This window comes from Rosa chinensis, chromosome 7 (assembly GCF_002994745.2).
Source record: "Rosa chinensis cultivar Old Blush chromosome 7, RchiOBHm-V2, whole genome shotgun sequence".
Lineage (NCBI taxonomy): Eukaryota > Viridiplantae > Streptophyta > Magnoliopsida > Rosales > Rosaceae > Rosa > Rosa chinensis.
Genome location: NC_037094.1, coordinates 9,313,029 through 9,331,678, shown reverse-complemented (window position 1 = coordinate 9,331,678; position 18,650 = coordinate 9,313,029). Strand labels below are relative to the sequence as shown.

The following is an 18,650-nucleotide window of genomic DNA, read 5'->3' as shown; positions in this document are numbered from 1 at the left end:
ATCAATTTTTTTTTTCTTCAAGTAAACGGATTTGGATTTAAATCGATCTGATCCAAATCCAGTTATTTACAGGTCTAATGGGAGCCAAGAAGGCTTTCTGAAAATATTTGGATGAAACGTTTTTCTGGAAAACGGAGATTGATAGACACGTTTCAATCCTTACTGGGCTGAAACCAAAAATTCAAACAGAACACAGGATTTTTGGTTACGTAGTGAAAACCTCAAATATGAGATTAAAAACACTGCGGGGCTCTTACTCTTGAGAACCCAAAATAAAGACAATTTATTTATGATGCCTTATGTTATTTACAAACTCAAGTAGCACTAGCTTGGCTACAATCACTAGAAATTACTAAAGAGAAGTTTGTCTTCAATCTTGAACGCCTTCTTCACTTGAACGATCTCCAACTATTGCTCTTCTTACTTCACAGACTCTCTATTGATCTCAAAAGAATCAATGCACATGAGCAAATGAACAAGAACACTTAAACATGGAACAAGTGTCTTGGAGTTCTATGAAACTCGATCTTAAGCAAGCAAGACTCTCCAATAATTCTTGTGTCTCTCTCCCCTCCAAAAGAACGCACACTTTCATAATACATTAAGGAGATGACAGATCCTCAATCATGACTCAACCCTAATACAACTCCTAATAGGAAAGAACTTTCAATAAGAGATATCCAATAAATCCTAAAACGATCAGGACTTTAATACAACGATTTTAACAATTGGAAATATCTTTGAAACGCAATAACTTAAAGCCCAAAAAATACTTCCCCAAAATCGACCTTCCTAAATCATAGGACTAACTCGAACAGACTGGAACTGACTCAGATGACTTCTTTAGAGCATTGTATAGGGATGCCAACACGCACACAAGAAACTTGTACCTACACTTTCAAAACCCATTTTGTCTATGTTTTTTTTAGACTTTGGTGTGAATTCATTTTGTATGCTTGGTATTACACAAAGTAAAAGATTGGATAAAAAGATTATAGGAAATTACACAAAGGAATATAAACTGATGATTCATTCCTTAATGCCAACACAACCATTTTAAAAATGTTCAAGAAATTAAAACAAGCAAAAATTAAACCAAGAGCAGCCTATCATGAAACAAGCAAAAATTAAACCAAAACAGCCTAACATGAAACAAGCAAAAATTAAACCAAAACAGCCTAACATGAAACAAGCAACCCACAAAGACGGACAACTGAATCACAGAGTGATATCTAGATGGGAGGACGAGTCATCACCCTTAGAAATCTAGATGTAGGCCCAGGTATGCAGCCATTCGAAGTACTCCCGCTACATAGAACCGTCACGCGGATACAGATGATCCTCCTTTGTCTCTGTATCATTAGACTCTAGAAACTTGGAAAAAAAAAACTGTAAATGCCGGCTGACTAAAATTATTTTAACGCTTGACACTCCCTAATTAACTTACCAGGTTGGGTCTTTATTTTCGAAATCTGACAGGCCGAGCATCTCTGGTTCGGGAGAAGGTGACCGGCAGAGGGGAGGCTCCGAGCCGTAACTAACTCTGCGGCCGTCATAACGCTTCTTTGCAGGTAGCCGTTGGACGTTTGCATCCCCTGCTTCCTAAATGTCTTGCAACACTGCCTGGTCGTCCGGATGAACCAGATCTGTCATGGCCGACGGCGATGGGTTCTCCCGGAGTCTCCTGGGTGAGAGAGAGCCAACTCGGTTACCATGCACAGCCTCCGGTAGGGTGGGTCTTGGGCTGGGTTCTGGTTTTCAGGGTATGGGTTAGGCAGCGATAGTTGAGGGTTCTAGTTTTCAAGCTCATGGTGTGGGTTTGGGTCTGGCGGTGCTACCTCGACACGAGGTGTTCATCCCCTTCTTGGGGGATTGAAGGGATTGAACGCCATGACAAAGAGAAATGGCTGCTTTTTACCCCAGAGAAAGAAATGAGGACGACCACCTGCAACTTTGAGAGGGAGGAGGAGCTTTAAGGAGTTGTTGCAGAAGAGAGAGAGAGAGAGAGAGAGAGAGTGATGACGACAGTGGCAAAATGGATAATATTCCACTTTCTTTGGGCCAATAGTGTGGCGTGTAAGAGCAGAAAAAGAAATGAAAACAGTTGAGAAGGACTAAAATATCGAATATTGAGGAAATATCGATAGTCCAAAAAATGAAAATTTCTATGGAAATATCGAGGAAATTTTGACCTAAGTAAATTTTCAAAAAAAATTATGGAAATTTAGAGAGTAACATGGAAATCATTAATGAATTTTCATGAAATGTTTACATGATCAGTTACCTATAATATTTCAAAAAAAGTGTTTGATGAACTTAATTGTCTAATGTTTGTAGTAATTTGGAGTATAATAAGATATACTAACAAGACAAAGATATGAAATTCTACATGAGAATTTTCAAAAATGATTTAAATAGGAGATTAGGAGATTTAATTATTAATTATAATAATATTTTACAATTAAATACATATGTTAGAAAAAAAAAATCAGTCTTCAAATAAACAAAAAAAAAAGTAGAAAATGGTCCATTGAAATACATTGAAAAGTTTTTTTTTTTTAATAGAGCCAAATGTTTACTAGTTAGCAAATTAGATAATTAGAAGATTTATAAGCATAGAGGGAACAGACACAAAGAGCAATACATGACCTTATAAATTTTTTAAGTTTTCCTCTTTGGATGTTATCAGTTTAGTCGGATTGGATAAGGATAAGGGCTCGTTTTCACGAGCCATATATCACGAGAGGTGGAAATAATCTCAGAATTTCGCGAAAATTTTGAATATTTCCGGAAATATCGCAAATTTTTTGAATATTTCCGGAAACATCAAGAAATTTTGAAAATTTATTTCGATATTCTTTTAGTAAGTCAAAGATATATCGATGCCATAAAAAATTAGAAATATCGTGGAAATGTCGAGGATATTATCGATTTTTCAATCCTTGGTTGCTTGAGACTTTATTTGAAACTTGTGTAAAAAGTTTCTCTCAATTATAAATTATCCAGGTGACAGTATATGCATTTGGAGGCAAAACCCAAATATTTGACTTGCCATTTGGAAGTCATTAGTTAGAGCAAGTTCACCCGTAGTCAAGAAATGTCAATGTCAAAAGGTTAAGGCGTCGACCAGTCAAGTAACTGTTCACTGCCACTGGACATGGCCGGGTTTCCACCAGTTTTTTTTTTAACCTGTCAAGACTGTTCATTTTTCACTGTTCATCATTTTTACCGTTTCATTTACATTGTTCATTAAGTGTTTTAGCGATCTTGACAAATGTCAAAGTGCTCGAGATATTTTCAGAAATTTTCACAAGGTGAGATCCTCAATGTAAGAGTTGGATAATACACGTCACGACGAGTTCGTGAAAATTTTCGGAGAATTATTCGGATCATAGGGCTATTTTTCGTGGTTGTCTGAACTTTTGAGATTTTGGGAAATTAATTTAAGAAAGAGAAACAGGTGGCGCGATTCTAGCCATCCACCTTTTCCCACTTATTGATCCTAGCCGTCATTCATTAATGGGACACATTTAAATAGGAGTTGTGGGAAGAGACAGGAAAATTCGAGAGAGAGAGCTCGGTGCTCTCTGACCCAAGACGCAGCGCGACCCAGCAGGGAACCCGACCGGAAATCGCTCCTCCGGCCACTCCATGGGGGCGAGCGGACACCATGGTCTTCGTCTCGCCGTCGCCAGCAACCCCTTGCCCTTGGATCATCCATGCACTGAACGGAAACGGAGAATCGACGGCGAGAAGCAACAAATGCTCCGGCGGTTCTGTGGTGTTTTCCGGCTACTCCGGAGACCGATTTGCTTGCATGTGGTAAGGAAATTCATCCTCGTCATGCTCTACGTACACGTCTGTATAATTAGTTTTTCAATTCGATCGAGTTTTGACGAATGTGTTTCTGGGTTCTTTCTGTCTCCGTTACGGTTCCTTGCCGCCGTCGACTTCTCTGGCTTTCTGGGCTTCGCTTCTTACTCGATTGCAGCTCTAGACGAGAAATTGTGAAGTTTTCTGGTGCTGATGTCACCCACATTCAAGGCTGGGCCGAGCTGGCAGATGGGTTGGCTGGGCAAGAAAAATGTCAAGCCCTTGGCTTTTTTCTTGGCTTTGGTCAAGAAAGTCAGGATTTTGTCCAGTCAAGAAGCTACCGGTGGAGCTGAATTTTTCTCCTCCATGGTCACCACCTTAGCTTTTCCTAGCTGGTGACCGGTCAAGAAGCAACCGGTGGACTTGCTCTTAGATTAGTAAACTGTAGTAAATGGACAAAACCCTATATTTAAACCCTTCTCCTCTCCTCATGCAGCAAGGCAAGGTGAAGAGTGGAGTGAGGACTAAAAAAGACAAGTAGACAACCCTTTAAATAAAAGAAAAAAAATTGGAAAAAAGCACACTGTACAGACAAGCGTTTTCTTATCAATTTAGATTATATTAAATACACTCTTAAGTTATTAATAAAAAATATTGATTATAAATATCAAAAATTGAGATCATCTTATAAGTGTTAATCATTTGCACTGTCGATACATATAATAATTTCTATTTTAAGACGGAATAAAACATAAGATCCCCTGCAGATGGGGACCACGGAGACAGCCAAGATGGATCGTCGTTGGGAAGGCACAAGACCACAGAGTCAGGTACGTAGCCACAGACTGAAGACCGAAAGCTGTTGCCCTAGAGGCCTAGACTAGAGGTAAGACCTCGATGTAGGGTCATGACCTGAACATGTGACAAGGTCCCAATCTGTAGTGGCCTCTAATGCATGACCGTTATTATTTACCTTCATTGAATCCTACCTTGAAAAACAAATTAAATTTTATGAGACCAGCATCTAAATTGAGATAATCATCAAGTTTAATATATATATATATATATATTAATCGAGACCTTTGAATTGTTTTGTTCAGACAATTAACAAGTGCAAGAACCTTGCCCGGCCCCGTCTGTGAAGTCGTTCATAGAAGAGTATGCCATTGATTTCATGTACACTGAGAATATATGGTATGACATTTTCACACTGCCTTGTATAATGATATTATAAGTTGTTTAATTATTACAAATTATATGTATGATCTGATCGATGCACACACGAAATTGATGTATTTGAAATTAGCTAGGTCCTTGAGAATTTCAACTACCAGAAGGACCAAGGATCCAGATATTATGGACATCTATCTATAGCAGGGAATTTTCTTGAAATGTTGGCATGCAAGAACTAGTGTTCCGGCATCTAAGGTACGAATGGATCGTAAAAAAACTTACCGGTTGATGAATCTAGCTTGAGGCTTTGTGTTTGTGAATGTATAGACTTCGTGCAATATCCTTAACATCTGAAAAGTCATATACACAATCTTCCCTGCCTCTCTACCGTCTCGTTATGTTGACTTTGATGGGGATCGAGCTATGAAGGGATTCAAAAACCCATTTTGATTTCTCTTTTGTGATGTAATTCAGAGAATTGATGTTCTTATAAAAGTAGCTGTCGCATATTTAGGTTACTAGCTTCTTCTTCATTTCCTTTTTTGGGTACAAATTTGTGTAGTGGATTTTTCTTTACACGAGAAAGCTGAAATCTTTGGATCACACCGGCCACTAATCCACAACTGTGATTGTAATATACTGACTTTGTCAAGAGGAACCCAAAGGCTTTCTAGACCCAAAATAAGGCCCGGCGCATGGGAAATGCTCTAATGGTGCATTGCAGCACCGTGCTTGTAATGTACTGATGAACATATATAGGGAGCAAAGGTTCAGGGTTTAGGATATGTAGCCCAATTTTTCACCCCACGAATTGAAAAATATAGAAAAGTCATTTTCAATACTATCTATAAGACAAGCATGTTGTAATAAAATAAAAAGTTTTTCATACTCCAAAATGAAAATACATAGAGGATCTGAGGATCACAACATCACCCTTATATTAAACCTTCGAGACTTATACATAAATGGATAAGATTAGATTTAATTTGAATAGTTGGAATGAGTTTATTTGCATAATACTCTCCACTATTAGATTAAGAATCAAATGCGACTAAAAATGATTGAATAATAAAATTATTTGAGTAGATAAACAAAAGTGAATAATCCCTGACTTTCATGTTTGGATATGTAATAGTCCTGCGTGGCTTAATGTTAATTCTATTCTCCCAAGTAATATATTATTCTCAGTTTCAACCGGAAAAAAAAAATGATTAGAAGAAGCATCATTAACTCATTTTCCTAATTAAAAACGGACTAGGAATTAAAAGAGCCCAAACGATGGCCGCCTCCTCCTTATTGATCATCTTCCCGATTTCATAATAATCAACAGTACGTTCCGAGTCTGCGACGACGGAGAAGAGAGAAAACGGAGTCGTTGAGCACATGCAGATCGACCAGTCGGCCCCTTCCTGCAACGAGACCTCTTTCTCTGCCCTATTCCATGAAAAACGAGGTACCTTACTTCCTCTATTGCTCTTATTCTCTTTGCTATTCGCTACTTTAGAATTACAATGCATTTCAGAATTGCTCCATTATAAGAAATTCAGTGATTCTAAAATTGTTACTGGTATTAATTAAGAGAGTAATACTCCAATATATGAGCCTTTGCGTTGTTTTGTGTAGAAAAGAAGTTGCAAGATGCTTGGCCGATGCTGGAATCGTCTTTCGAAGAGTTTGGCGTTTCATGTGCACTGAATCTGGTATGGCATTATAAATGTTGCTTATGACAACTCTTTATGTCGAGTTTGTAAAGATAGGAATTATTGATCTTTGTAAACACTCTATTCTGTATGAGTTGATGATCATATGTAATTGTTATATGTCAAATTGTGGTCACTGGTCAGGCTGAGCGTTCCGTGATAGTCTCAACAACCGGAAGGACTAAGGGCCGGAATTCTTTTGATAAGGCTACACGCATCGTTGAACTTTTGGCAACAACTCATGTTCCACCATATCTGGTACAAACGGAGATCCCTTTTGTTGTCATCTTTTTCTAATGACTAATGACTAATGAGCTATTCTTTTAAATCCAAATGATTCGTTGTAATTGCCAAGGCATATGTATTATAAGGCATTTATGTCCTTTCTTTCAATGTAATTCTTTAGCTTAAGGCAACAACATGTGGAAAATATATGCTTCATATTAATAGTAATCGCATATTCATTTAGGTTTATTACTGAAGAATATTCACATCTTCATTAAGTGCTCAGTTACTGTGTATCTACCTATATATAGTTGAGATAATGATATTATGATATGCTGCTTTCTTTTTACTAAAGAGCTTCTAGTACTTCTTTTCAATGAAACTGACTTTGTCTTTGAGCTGTTTTGTATTCGTTTTCTGATTTGATTGCACAACATGTTGATTTCAGGCAATAGAAATACTAAATGGTGATCGGAAACATATCCTCATCAAAACTGGGAATCAACAAGGTGGGCTTTGCTCCATATATGGGATCAAGAAGGTCGGTACTACATAAACTTCCACCCATTTGCTTTTAGGAGCAGGTGTCTCTCAGTGTTTTCTTTCAACAACAAAAATCTCAAACACGTTTAGTTCTTATCATTTAGGCTTATTCTATGTAATTGTGATACTGCACCTTTTTATTATTGCATTGTAATTCTGTGGCGTGTTGCTGAAAGGCTTAGAGCTTTTTTTGATATTATAAAGGTCTAGAGTTCATTAGGGTTTAGTGAAACAGGATTTAATATTTGTGAGGAGAGTGGCGTGATTACTAGTAGCCTTAATCAGGCCTCTGCCTAGCTATTCCATGAGGTAGTCAGACCCAAAGCCTCATACTGCTGCAGATACGCAAAAGCCACTTTTCCGCCTTGCCTTTTCTGATCTACTTATTGTTTGCAGGATCAATTTGTTAAACAACGGGAATGTCTTGCCTGCTCCCTAGAGGTACATTAATGTTTTGCTGATGTTCCTACTCAAGGAATAAAGAAAAAGAAAAGAGAAATAGTATGTATAGCATTTGATTGGTACTTTGATGTTTAGTGTTTAATTTTTTTTTTTTTCAATGCAGGCACTTGGAGCACTGACATTTTGTTATCTTTTTCTTAATGTAAGTGTTATTGTTCCTTGTGATTCTTATGCATATGTTGCACAGTTTTTTTTCTTGTCTTCAGTCTAATTATGAATTTTTATAATTTGCTCTGTAAAATGAGTAGGAAGACACTGTTGCTGCAGTGGGAGACCCTCTAGCTTTAATGGCAATCAGGAAGCTTGTCGTAGGCTGCATTGTTAACAATGCGGATCCTGCAACAACTATCAGTGAGGTTAAAACTGTCTTGAGGAGGAGACAAGGAGTGGAAAATCTTCAACACCCAAATGTCGATTACTTGAGAATGGAGAACTCTGGCCCTTCCTTGGATCTGTATGGCATGCTTGAAGTAACCTCTTTCTCTATGACCTGCTATATAGGCCGAGGTACATTTTTCTCGTAGTTTAAGGAAATTGAAGACTTCCTTTAGTTCTCTGAAGTTTTAGTTATCATGCGGAAGGCAAAACACTCTTATTAATGGCTTATGATTATGGTCATAACTATCCATCCAGTATTTGGTTCATGTCAACCAATTAAGTAGTATTACATTCTGATCAGTTATCATAGATATCACATGAGAAAGAAGAGGGTAACGGTAATGGTAATGGTGACTATTCATGTTCACATCGGTGCTACATGTTAATATTTTGTATATGTGTGCTTGACATTAATCTTGAATCATTTATACATATGCATTGTAGTGAAGGGAATATTTCCGATCTGTCTCACTGTTTTTATAAAAACAAGCATTCACACCGAATATTTGCTTTATTTTGTGCAGAAAAAGTGGTGCAAGAAGCTTTGCCATTTTTGCAATCATTTTTAGAAGAGTATGGCATTTCATGCACTCTGAATATGGTATGCCATTAACCCATGATGCCCATTTTTTTTGCGGAAACTCTTGAGTGTGTTTGTAAAAATAAAATATTGATCTGTTAATGATTTCAAATATGTCTGATTTGATGCACACATGAAGTTCTTGTTTTTCAAATTATGGTCAGGCTGAGCGTTCCATGACACTTTCAACTACCAGAAGAACCAAGGATCCTGATGTTATGGACAAGGCTGTCATTCTTGTTGAGCTTCTGGCAAGAACTAGTATTCCGGCATCTAAGGTATAAATGACAAACCTCTGTATTAATTTGGCTAAAAATTAGAATTGGTCCCTGTGGCTTGGGGTCTAGACATGTCTGAAAATAGCACCCTGTTGGCATGTAATTTAGTCACTATTTGTCCATAGAACAATGTCGTCAAAAAAAGAAAACAAAAGAAAATTAGCTATCCTCTGTAACTCTGTAAGTTTAGATGAATTGAAGTACGTTCTAAGCTGTAGGTAAGGTACCTATTTTTCATTGCAATGTGATTTTTATACTTATATCGCAACATGTAAGTAACATTGAGCATGGCTGATCAATAGCAATCACATATGTATGTTATGTCAGAAATATTTACATCTACATAAAATTCAGTTCGTTTACCTATAGTCAAACTTTACTTGGAAACTATGAGCTCCTTTGTATCAATTTTATCATTTGAGGACAAAATATGTTCATATCAGGCAATAGAAATCCTGCACAGCCGCCTGCAACATGAAGTCATCAAGACTGGGTTTCAAGAAGGTGGACTTTGCTCTAAATATGGAATCAAGAAGGTGGGGCATTTTCTTTTTTAAGTTTTCTCTAAACAAAGTTGAAATCTTACTATTTTGGAAGCACTTGTTTGTAATTAAGGTGCAGGATATTTGAGTATAGTATTTTGTTTAATCTGGTGGTTAAAGCTTTTGTTTGACATTTGAAAGGTTTAGAGTTATTAATATTGGGATGATTAGTGGAATATGTGAGTTAATTTAGTTTTTTTACTACATAGCTACTCCATTAAGAGTCAGACTCTTGATAGTTTTGTAAATCTGCAGGAGTTGGGGAAAAGCTCACTTTTTCTAAACTATATATTCTACTTTGTGCAGGAGCGATTTGTTAAAAACAAGGACCGATTCAAGTGCTACTTGCAGGTGCACAAAGTTATCTAAATTATGCTTTACTGATCGTCCCTTTCAAAAGAAAGTAAAATACTTGGGCACATTTATATAGCTACACATTCTATTGAATACTTGTGTGTGTAATTCCTTTTCTGCTAACAATATTAACTGGATGCAGACACTGGCACGCCTGTCAAAGTGTGAGATTTACATTAATGTAAGGATTACTGTTCCTTTTTTAATATTCTTATTGGTTAATGGTTTGGCAAATGAGAGATTTAAGAATGTAATGACTTTCATTTGTTTGAACATGACTAGGAATCCAGTGTTGTTGCAGTGGGAACTTCAGGTGCAGGATTAAGGCAGTTCAGGTCAATTGTCGAGTGCTGCTTCATTAAAGATGAAGATCCCGCTTGCATTGTTAGGAGGTTGAAATTGAATGGGGAAACCTACCGATTAATGAAGAAGCTTGAGGCTTTGTGTCTGTGATAACTAAGCTGAGCGCAACAAGGCGGAACATATATTTGACAACCCCTGTTCAAATATTGTACGTGTATAATTCAAAATCTGAAAATGTTCACGATCTCCCTCTCTCAGTCATCTTTATCTTCTCTTTGTTGACTTTAATAGCCAATTTCTACATACATTTTCCAAGATTCAGAGAATTGATTTTCTTCTAAAAACGGTACTTCTCTCTTGAATTTTTTACTGGCTTGAAGACAGTAGAAAAGGAAAGAGGAGATCAAGTAACTAATTAAAGTAAAATGGAGAAGGAGATCATCTCAGATATGAGGGGTTGTTTCTTAATTGCTAGTGGTTTCCATGGGTTGGGTACTTGGGTTTTAAAAGGTATAAGCTAATAGGAGCCCATAGATTAAACTGCATGCAAGAAAAATAATAATAATAATCGTAGTGCAGTCGATCTCTCTCAGCAAAAACAATTTATAAGTTGTAAATTCTTTCCTCAACTGAAGAAAAAAAATTAGAAAAATTCCAAGGAAGAAAACCAAAACCAAATTCAAGTTCAAGATGAGTCGGCCTTCCTTCCAAGCAACTGGGATCAGCCAACCTCAACAGGGCAAGCAAATTCGATCATAACCCAAAGCTGTGCAATTACGTATTAAGAAGATTATGAAAGCCTTCAGCCTTGTTCTCCAAGATTCTGAGTTATTACAAAATAGACCAAGAATGTATATTATGCTAATTTTCTTAACAAAAGTTTAAGCTATTAGAAAATTAAGGTACAAAAAAATGTCTTACACATACCATATTGAACATTCATTCTTAAACCAAAGTAATTTCTGAAAAGAATTAGACACTTTATCCATGAAAGAGTACTAGCAAGTGCTCAAGGAGTAACAATCACACTTGTTATCTTTGGATTTATGATATCTATCTTGAGTCATCCTTTGTTTGCAGCAAAGCTCAGTGAAAGTGGACAGCCTTGACGCATTGCTTTTCTGTCACAATTACATAAGAAAAAAAAAATCAATTCAATGAGGAATCACAAACAGCAGCATACAAATTCTGGGACATTGACAAGAAGCTAGCAGTGTACTTATTCAAGAGAGAATTCAGGGAATGACGTACGTACCATATACGTTCATGGGTGGTAATCTGGATCCTGCGAGTAAGTAAACTCTTCCTCGTCAGTTTCCATCTCATCATCATCAACCATTTTCATCTTCATAAGGCTCCTCGACCACATCAGCTGGATCCATTATATGGTCTTCCTTCTTCTCTTCATCACCGTCCCCTAGGTTAGCCACCCTGAAAGAAGCAGAATCATCAAAAACAATTCTCATTTCCGATCGATTCCAATTCAATCTCTATATGAGACTATCTATCCACATACTCATCAATCATCATAGAAATAGTAGCATCACACGTCAAATATGAAATAGCCTATACATTCAATTAATGCATAATTTGCTAAAAACCAATGAATACAAATAATACTATATAGGTTATTCAAACAAGCCCATGAACAGAAAAATGCATGCTCGATCAATTGCTCGTTATTTCCATATATATATATATATATATATATATATGGGTTTCGATCTGTAAAAACTACGTCTTATAATTAAGTCTGGTTTTCTAACTGAAGTTTCAGGCTCTAATGCATTAATTCTTAGAAACGTACTAAAGATTAATTATAGGTTCTTTCTTTTGGATCGATCAAGATTCACATAATTCAAAATGCTAGTGTTTGGAACTAATGATTAATCTATAACATGTTACATGTTGCTTCTATTCTTTTCAACGTTTTAACCAGATAATCACAAACCGAGATCAAAAATAGAAGATCTTCGCCTAGTATCAAATCGATGATCCCACATTCCCACAAGAAAGGACAGGACAGGTTTTGGCATACGGATCTAATAGTACTGTATACTAATGCCACGCGCGTACCTAACTTGTACTAGCTAAAAGAACTGGATTAATTAGTACGGTGGCCGGCGGGGCGGGTCGGGTTTAGGGTTTGTTACCAGTCAATGTCGCGCGGGTCATCGCCAGTGGCGGATCTACATACTGACTTGGGCGAGCTCCAGCCCGTCCGAAAATTTTGGGCCTAAAAAAAAAATTAGATGTATACTTGGTTTTTTTTTTTTTTTAATTAGGTATGGTCCAGCTCAAGCCCGTTCCGTCCTAAACCCACTCCCAACTCCAGTCGTCCAGTTCAGTCGACCTCTCCAGTTCATATTCGATTCCTTCTCCAGTTCGTCACCTCCTCCAGTCCTCCTCCTCTAAACTCTGGCAGAGCTCGGCTTCTCCACTTCAAGTCTCAGAGATCAAGACATCAATTTCGTTTAATTGAATGTAAGATTTTGTTTAATTGAATCAATCCAATTTGGGGCAATTTCTAGGGTTAAGGATTGATGTGAAATTCAATTTCGTAGGTTGTATTGGATTGATGATTTCATGGATTGAAGAATGAAGGTTGTCTCTTGGTCTGGAAATCTAGTATGCAGCTGTAATTTCTCTCCGTCTTCTTGGTTATGAAATTTCTGGGTTCTGCACTTCTGCAGTTCACTCGACTTAAATGTGATGTGGGTTTAATTGTTTAAATGCAAATATGAGTTTCTGCTGTGCAAATGGGCAATTGTTGTGGGTTTAACGGATTATTTGATTTCAATACTTAAACAGGTCAGTGCCTCAGTGGGTTTACTTAAAATTGTGCAATTGAGTTTCTGCAGCAAATATGGCATTTTGCTGTGCAAATGTGCAATTGAGTCAGAATTTTTCCCTATGCTTTATAGATTGATTTGTCTAGTTTTGACTATTCCTGTTTCTACGGCGACCACTAAAATGGCATTTTCAGCTATGAACATCATTAAGAATAAACTTATAAACAAGATGGAGGATGAGTTTCTTGGTGATTGTATGGTCCTTCACATTGAGAAGGAATATGCTGAATCTATTGACAATGAATCGGTGATCAAAGAGTTTGAAGCTTGTGAAACTCGTAGAGTTAGATTTAGTTAGTTTAGGTTCTTGTATTGCATTGCACGTTTATTTTGTTGTTGATTTTGTTTTTTATTTTTGTATAGATATGCATTTGAGGGGTAAGTGACTAGATGTACAATTTTTTTAAATTTATAAAATTTTCTCGCACCGTCGAGATTCTCCATAATATATATATATATTTTTTTTTTGTTTAAGAAATCTAGCCCGTCCAAGGTTCTAATCCTGGATCCGCCATTGGTCATCGCCGTAGTCTTCCTCGTCCATTCCGTCGTCGCCAAGATCCTCTTCGTCCACCACGACGTCGTCTTCAAATTGCGCCTCGTCACCGTCATATTGATCGTCGTCAGCGTACTGGTCGTCGTTGTGGGGAATGTGGTCCTCCGGAACCAGTGGGTCCGGCGTCGGATGACGTGGTACCAGAGGTGGAAGATGTTCAGACGAGTCGGAGCGGTATCCTGGAATCATGTCGCGGTCGTCCGGGTCATTGCGTTCAATTCCGGCAACCGGCGCGGGTTGGTTCACTTGGTCGTCGTGGAGGTTCAATTGGTTGTTCTGAGCTTGGATCAGAAGTTCAAGCATTTCCACGGTGAGAGCCGGAGGATCGTGCCTCTGCCTGAGAGGGAGACCGCCGGAGGGTGACGCCGACCGGTAACGTGCCATCCCGCCGTCACACGAGTAGCGCCTTGCGTTTCTTGGAGGGGAGTAGAAGCGAAGTCTTGTTGGCAGGATTCTTCTTCCGGCCGCAGCACGGGGTTTCGTCGGAAACACAGGAATGAACGGGAACTGAGGTGCGCCGTCGTCGGCCATGGCTCTTGCTTTCTTGAGAGTAAGGCAAAGAGAGAGTGGAAGAAGAAAAGAGTCAAAAGACTACTGCGTGACTGAGGGAGAGAGAGAGAGAGAGAGAGAGTGTGACTGGAGCGGTGGTTAGTTATATCTTTGTGGGCCCGAGCTCAATAGCTCCCTAACAGACTGTGGTTAACAAATTATATACTGTGCCTAAATTAAAAAAAAATTAAAAATTAATATATAAAAAAAGATAATCGGCGTAATACGTAATTTAGTACTATCTGCATACTTATATTCATTTGAATTGATCGTTGATATGAGTTGGCTGTAATTAACTGAATTACTTGGTGAATAAATATCAAAAACAAAACTGTTTAAATGATTAATCATGAATTTTTTTTTTTTTAATCTAGACCCCAATTATAGTATTAATCATAAGCAAAGCAAAGATTTTCTTACCTAATCATGAGCTTACTTGAAACGATCTGTGCTTAAACTAATAGCTGCCATTTGACAAGTGTAAGATTAGTTATTAAAGAGATCTCTTGTAAGAGTTCGAGAAAAAGTCTATACAAGGGAATGAGGGATGAAACAAAAAGAACCTGAAACCCGTGACCTCTCTCATAACGATAAATTTTGCCGATTAAAACGGTCAGCGCATAAATTTACAATTTTACCCCCCCGGCCATCAAAATAACTAGTTTTTGACTATAGAAAATCATTTTACGCTCTGAGATTGAGTACCTTCAGACCCACAGAGAAAGGCTAATTCAAGACAACTTGCTATTAACACTCTTTGGAAAATCTTGTGGCCTTTACAGATCGAATGAAATATTGGTAACTAAATAGTGATTTTAATATTTTCACATTGCATATTCTAGCATGTTTTCTGAATATATATATATATAGTTAAGAATTTGTACCGATAAATTTCAACTCTTACACTTCATGATGTGTCAATGTCCTGAGTATGGTAGTGAAATTAAACACAAAAAGAATTAAATTCGAAGTTGTCACTAAAGTGCGCTTTTGTTTGCTAGTAGCTAGTTATAAGATCGAGTTGGGGAATAAATTTGAGAAAAACGATTTGATTGTTTCAATTGAAACGTCATTTACAATTAATAGGGCGTTGTCGATCAGTAGCTCAAAATAGATCAAGTTTTCCTCTTATTATTGTGACTGGTATGCAAGTCCATCGATCGTTTTGGATTTTTTTTCTTGTTGGACAAGCATCGTTTTGGATTCTAGAATGTTCCATATGAGGAGGTTTGCAAGTAAGGCTAGTTTAGTCATTATGATAGTAGTGAGAGAAAAGAAATTAAAGAAAGTCTTCCAAGAATATTGAAATTTCTCTGAGACAGAAAGATGAATTTTATTGTTCTTTCTCTCACGTTTATCGAGAGTCTTTCTAAATGTAACCAGCAAATATCTATGTACACCTAGCAAATTTATAAAATCTTTAACTACACCCAACAAATTTTCCTATAATACCCTTTTTTTAATTAAACCCATAAACCCAGATGAAGAATACTACTCCCTTGTTCTTCTGAGATGAAGACAAGGAGTTCTAGGTCTTTGGTCCTAAACAAACGGTACAAGCCATAAAACCAGTATATGATTACTCGGTTAGTGATACTGAGTAGTTGCTCCATTGATTTCCTAGCCCAACAAGAAAATACTGCAGTCGTGGTTATCATTACCTAGCTAATGAGATCAACAGGCTACATCTTCCCCAAACTTGCAAATTCCAGAAGCCCAAACATTTATGCATGCACATGTTTGTGTCCATGTGTGTGCATGGGTTTGATAAATAGAAAGAACAAACCAAAGTTGAAAGGGAATTGAAGAAGATATAGACAATTGGGGTACGACCTCCATCAACTGGATCCCTCTCTAGTGCAATTAAATCAGAATCTGATCCACATCATTTGTCTCTGATCTACCATTTTGGGGTGCATATGTCATGTTTTCATCATTTATCTCAAGAAGACTTAGAAAGTCTTGATAGCTCTCATCTGTTTGAATAGATTTAGTCTCATCATCACCATTGCGGTCATACATGGTAAAACCATTGCACCCACAATTCGCAAAATGAAGAACCTCTAAGCCAGGTCTTTTGTTAGGATGTTCATTTGTCCTATCAAAAGAAGGATATTCAATTTCCCCTTCACATTCTTATTCACCAGAGAACTCCTTTTCTTTTTCTTCATCTTAGAAGAATGAGGGAGTCTGCTAGGTATTTGATAAACGAAAAGGGTATGGGCATATGAGTTTTGTTGGGTTTAATTATAGAAAAGGGTATTTTAGGAAATTTTCTGGATGTAATTTGTTATTTTAAAAATTTGCTGGGTGTAAAAAATTTATTGGGTGTACTTAGATATTTATTGGATACATTTAGAAAAACTCTTTATCAATCACAAAGTCTATTTTGCCACGTACTGGAAAAGGTATGCGTGCATGCATGCATGAGGGGCTGGGGTTTTATTGACCCTGTATTATTTGATTTGCCACTTGGCAGTCACTAGTTAGATTTATATCATTTCAATTAATGGTCATATATTTCAACCCTAATCACTCATAATGTTGCACAAAATCTCTATTTATTAAATAATTATTAGAGATTAATTAGCTTTGCTACTTAATTAATGGATTGAGAGAATGTATACTAGTTTAATTAATTATTAAAACTTGGTAAGTGTTAATGTCTGAAAGTCTAGCGGTGGCCAAACCTTAGTTAACGCTGATCCGATGGGCGGATCGATACTTGTACTTATGTTGTGATTCCCGTTACCTGTCAAGTAAAATACAATGGGCGTCAGAGGGAGACCGCGCTGGGCGGTCTTCAACTCTCCGATGCCTAAGTTAGTCAATGTATTTATGTTGACAAAGTAACAGTAGGTAAGTATTGAATGCGTGATTAATGAGGAGAGAGGAGAGAACCTTTTATAGGTGAGGAAGAGACTGATCTTGTCTTTGTTTTCGATGTGGGACTGATATGCTTCAGTTCTTAGTTTCAGAAGCTTCTGATGCTTAACTTGGCGCGGCGCGTGGCGGCGCGTGGGTGGCGATCTGGAGGCGGTCCGACGCCGAGGCTGTAGCCCGCCTTGCAGTGTGTTCGTATGTCATTCCTTTGGTTGGAATTAGTACCTTTGGCGGTACAATGAGCATGGCCCATTCTAGCTAATTATGTTTGCAAATGTACACGTATGTACAAGTCCCCCAAGTCCCCAGTCAAGGAGGGCAATCTTGGTTGGGGAGTTGTTCGGCGGTTTGAAGCGTTGTCCTCCGCTAGACTTGCAAGAGCATAATTAGCGTCAGTGCGTTGTCAACCGTTGGTTTTACTGAGCAAACGCTTTATACCCTTTCGGGTGGGCCCCTGCTGGGCCCCCCAGGGAGTCCCCCACTCCCCGGCGAAGATAGACCTCCGGATGGTCGTTGAACTGTTTGATGAGGGGGGGCTGCACGGAGCAGAGGGTGTTGGGTAGCGAGCCCAATGTTTTAGCACCCAAATGACGGGGGTCAACTTGCCTGATCAGGGCAGTCGTAGACTGTGACTAGTCCCCGTGTCCCGTAGGGACGGTCTGACGGTAACGCCGCGTAGCGGTCGTTGTCAGTGAGGCGTAGCCTCGGGATTTTCCGTTTGACGGACATCCCCCCGCTGGATGCAGCAGGAAGCAGCGTCTGATAGATGTGCCTGGCGGTTGTTTTTGCAAGATGAAAAAAGGGATTCCGCCAGAGGTGTGTAGCGACAGACATCGCGCTTGCAGGATGGCAAGGGAGGAGTTCCGCTGGCGGGGTTTCGCTCAGCGGGGACTTCGTCGCTTGGAGGATGACAAGGGAGAAGTTCCGCTGGCGGATTTTCTCAGCGGAGACTTCACTCCTTGGAAGGTGACAAGGGAGACGTTCCGCTGGCGGATTTGCTCAGCGGAGACTTCACTCCTTGGAAGGTGACAAGGGAGACGTTCCGCTGGCGGATTTGCTCAGCGGAGACTTCACTCCTTGGAAGGTGACAAGGGAGACGTTCCGCTGGCGGATTTGCTCAGCGGAGACTTCACTCCTTGGAAGGTGACAAGGGAGACGTTCCGCTGGCGGATTTGCTCAGCGGAGACTTCACTCCTTGGAAGGTGACAAGGGAGACGTTCCGCTGGCGGATTTGCTCAGCGGAGACTTCACTCCTTGGAAGGTGACAAGGGAGACGTTCCGCTGGCGGATTTGCTCAGCGGAGACTTCACTCCTTGGAAGGTGACAAGGGAGACGTTCCGCTGGCGGATTTGCTCAGCGGAGACTTCACTCCTTGGAAGGTGACAAGGGAGACGTTCCGCTGGCGGATTTGCTCAGCGGAGACTTCACTCCTTGGAAGGTGACAAGGGAGACGTTCCGC

At 38.7% G+C, this 18,650-nt stretch overlaps 1 protein-coding gene across 2 annotated transcripts; it reads left to right on the top strand.

The window, feature by feature from the left end:
• The first annotated feature begins 6,217 nt into the window (after positions 1–6,217).
• Positions 6,218–10,669, top strand: LOC112180871. 2 transcript variants are annotated; one of them, XM_024319441.2, is made up of 13 exons: positions 6,218–6,439; positions 6,610–6,686; positions 6,831–6,944; positions 7,360–7,452; positions 7,851–7,895; positions 8,020–8,058; positions 8,165–8,423; positions 8,819–8,895; positions 9,039–9,152; positions 9,596–9,688; positions 10,001–10,045; positions 10,191–10,229; positions 10,339–10,669. In XM_024319441.2, the coding sequence occupies exons 1-13, from the start codon at positions 6,370–6,372 to the stop codon at positions 10,408–10,410; spliced, it is 1,137 nt and encodes a 378-aa protein (XP_024175209.1). In that variant the 5' UTR covers positions 6,218–6,369; the 3' UTR covers positions 10,411–10,669. The 2 variants fall into 2 exon arrangements, with proteins under 2 accessions (XP_024175209.1, XP_024175207.1); XM_024319439.2 differs by having other exon boundaries at positions 10,331–10,595.
• The last annotated feature ends 7,981 nt before the right edge of the window (positions 10,670–18,650 follow it).

Bases quoted from the DNA above. Each gene is read 5' to 3' on its own strand.
- LOC112180871 (XM_024319439.2), top strand. From the start codon at position 6,370: ATGCAGATCGACCAGTCGGCCCCTTCCTGCAACGAGACCTCTTTCTCT. The intron at 6,687-6,830 runs GTATGGCATTAT...GTCACTGGTCAG, and splicing joins TTTCATGTGCACTGAATCTG to GCTGAGCGTTCCGTGATAGT. The intron at 6,945-7,359 runs GTACAAACGGAG...TGTTGATTTCAG, and splicing joins CTCATGTTCCACCATATCTG to GCAATAGAAATACTAAATGG.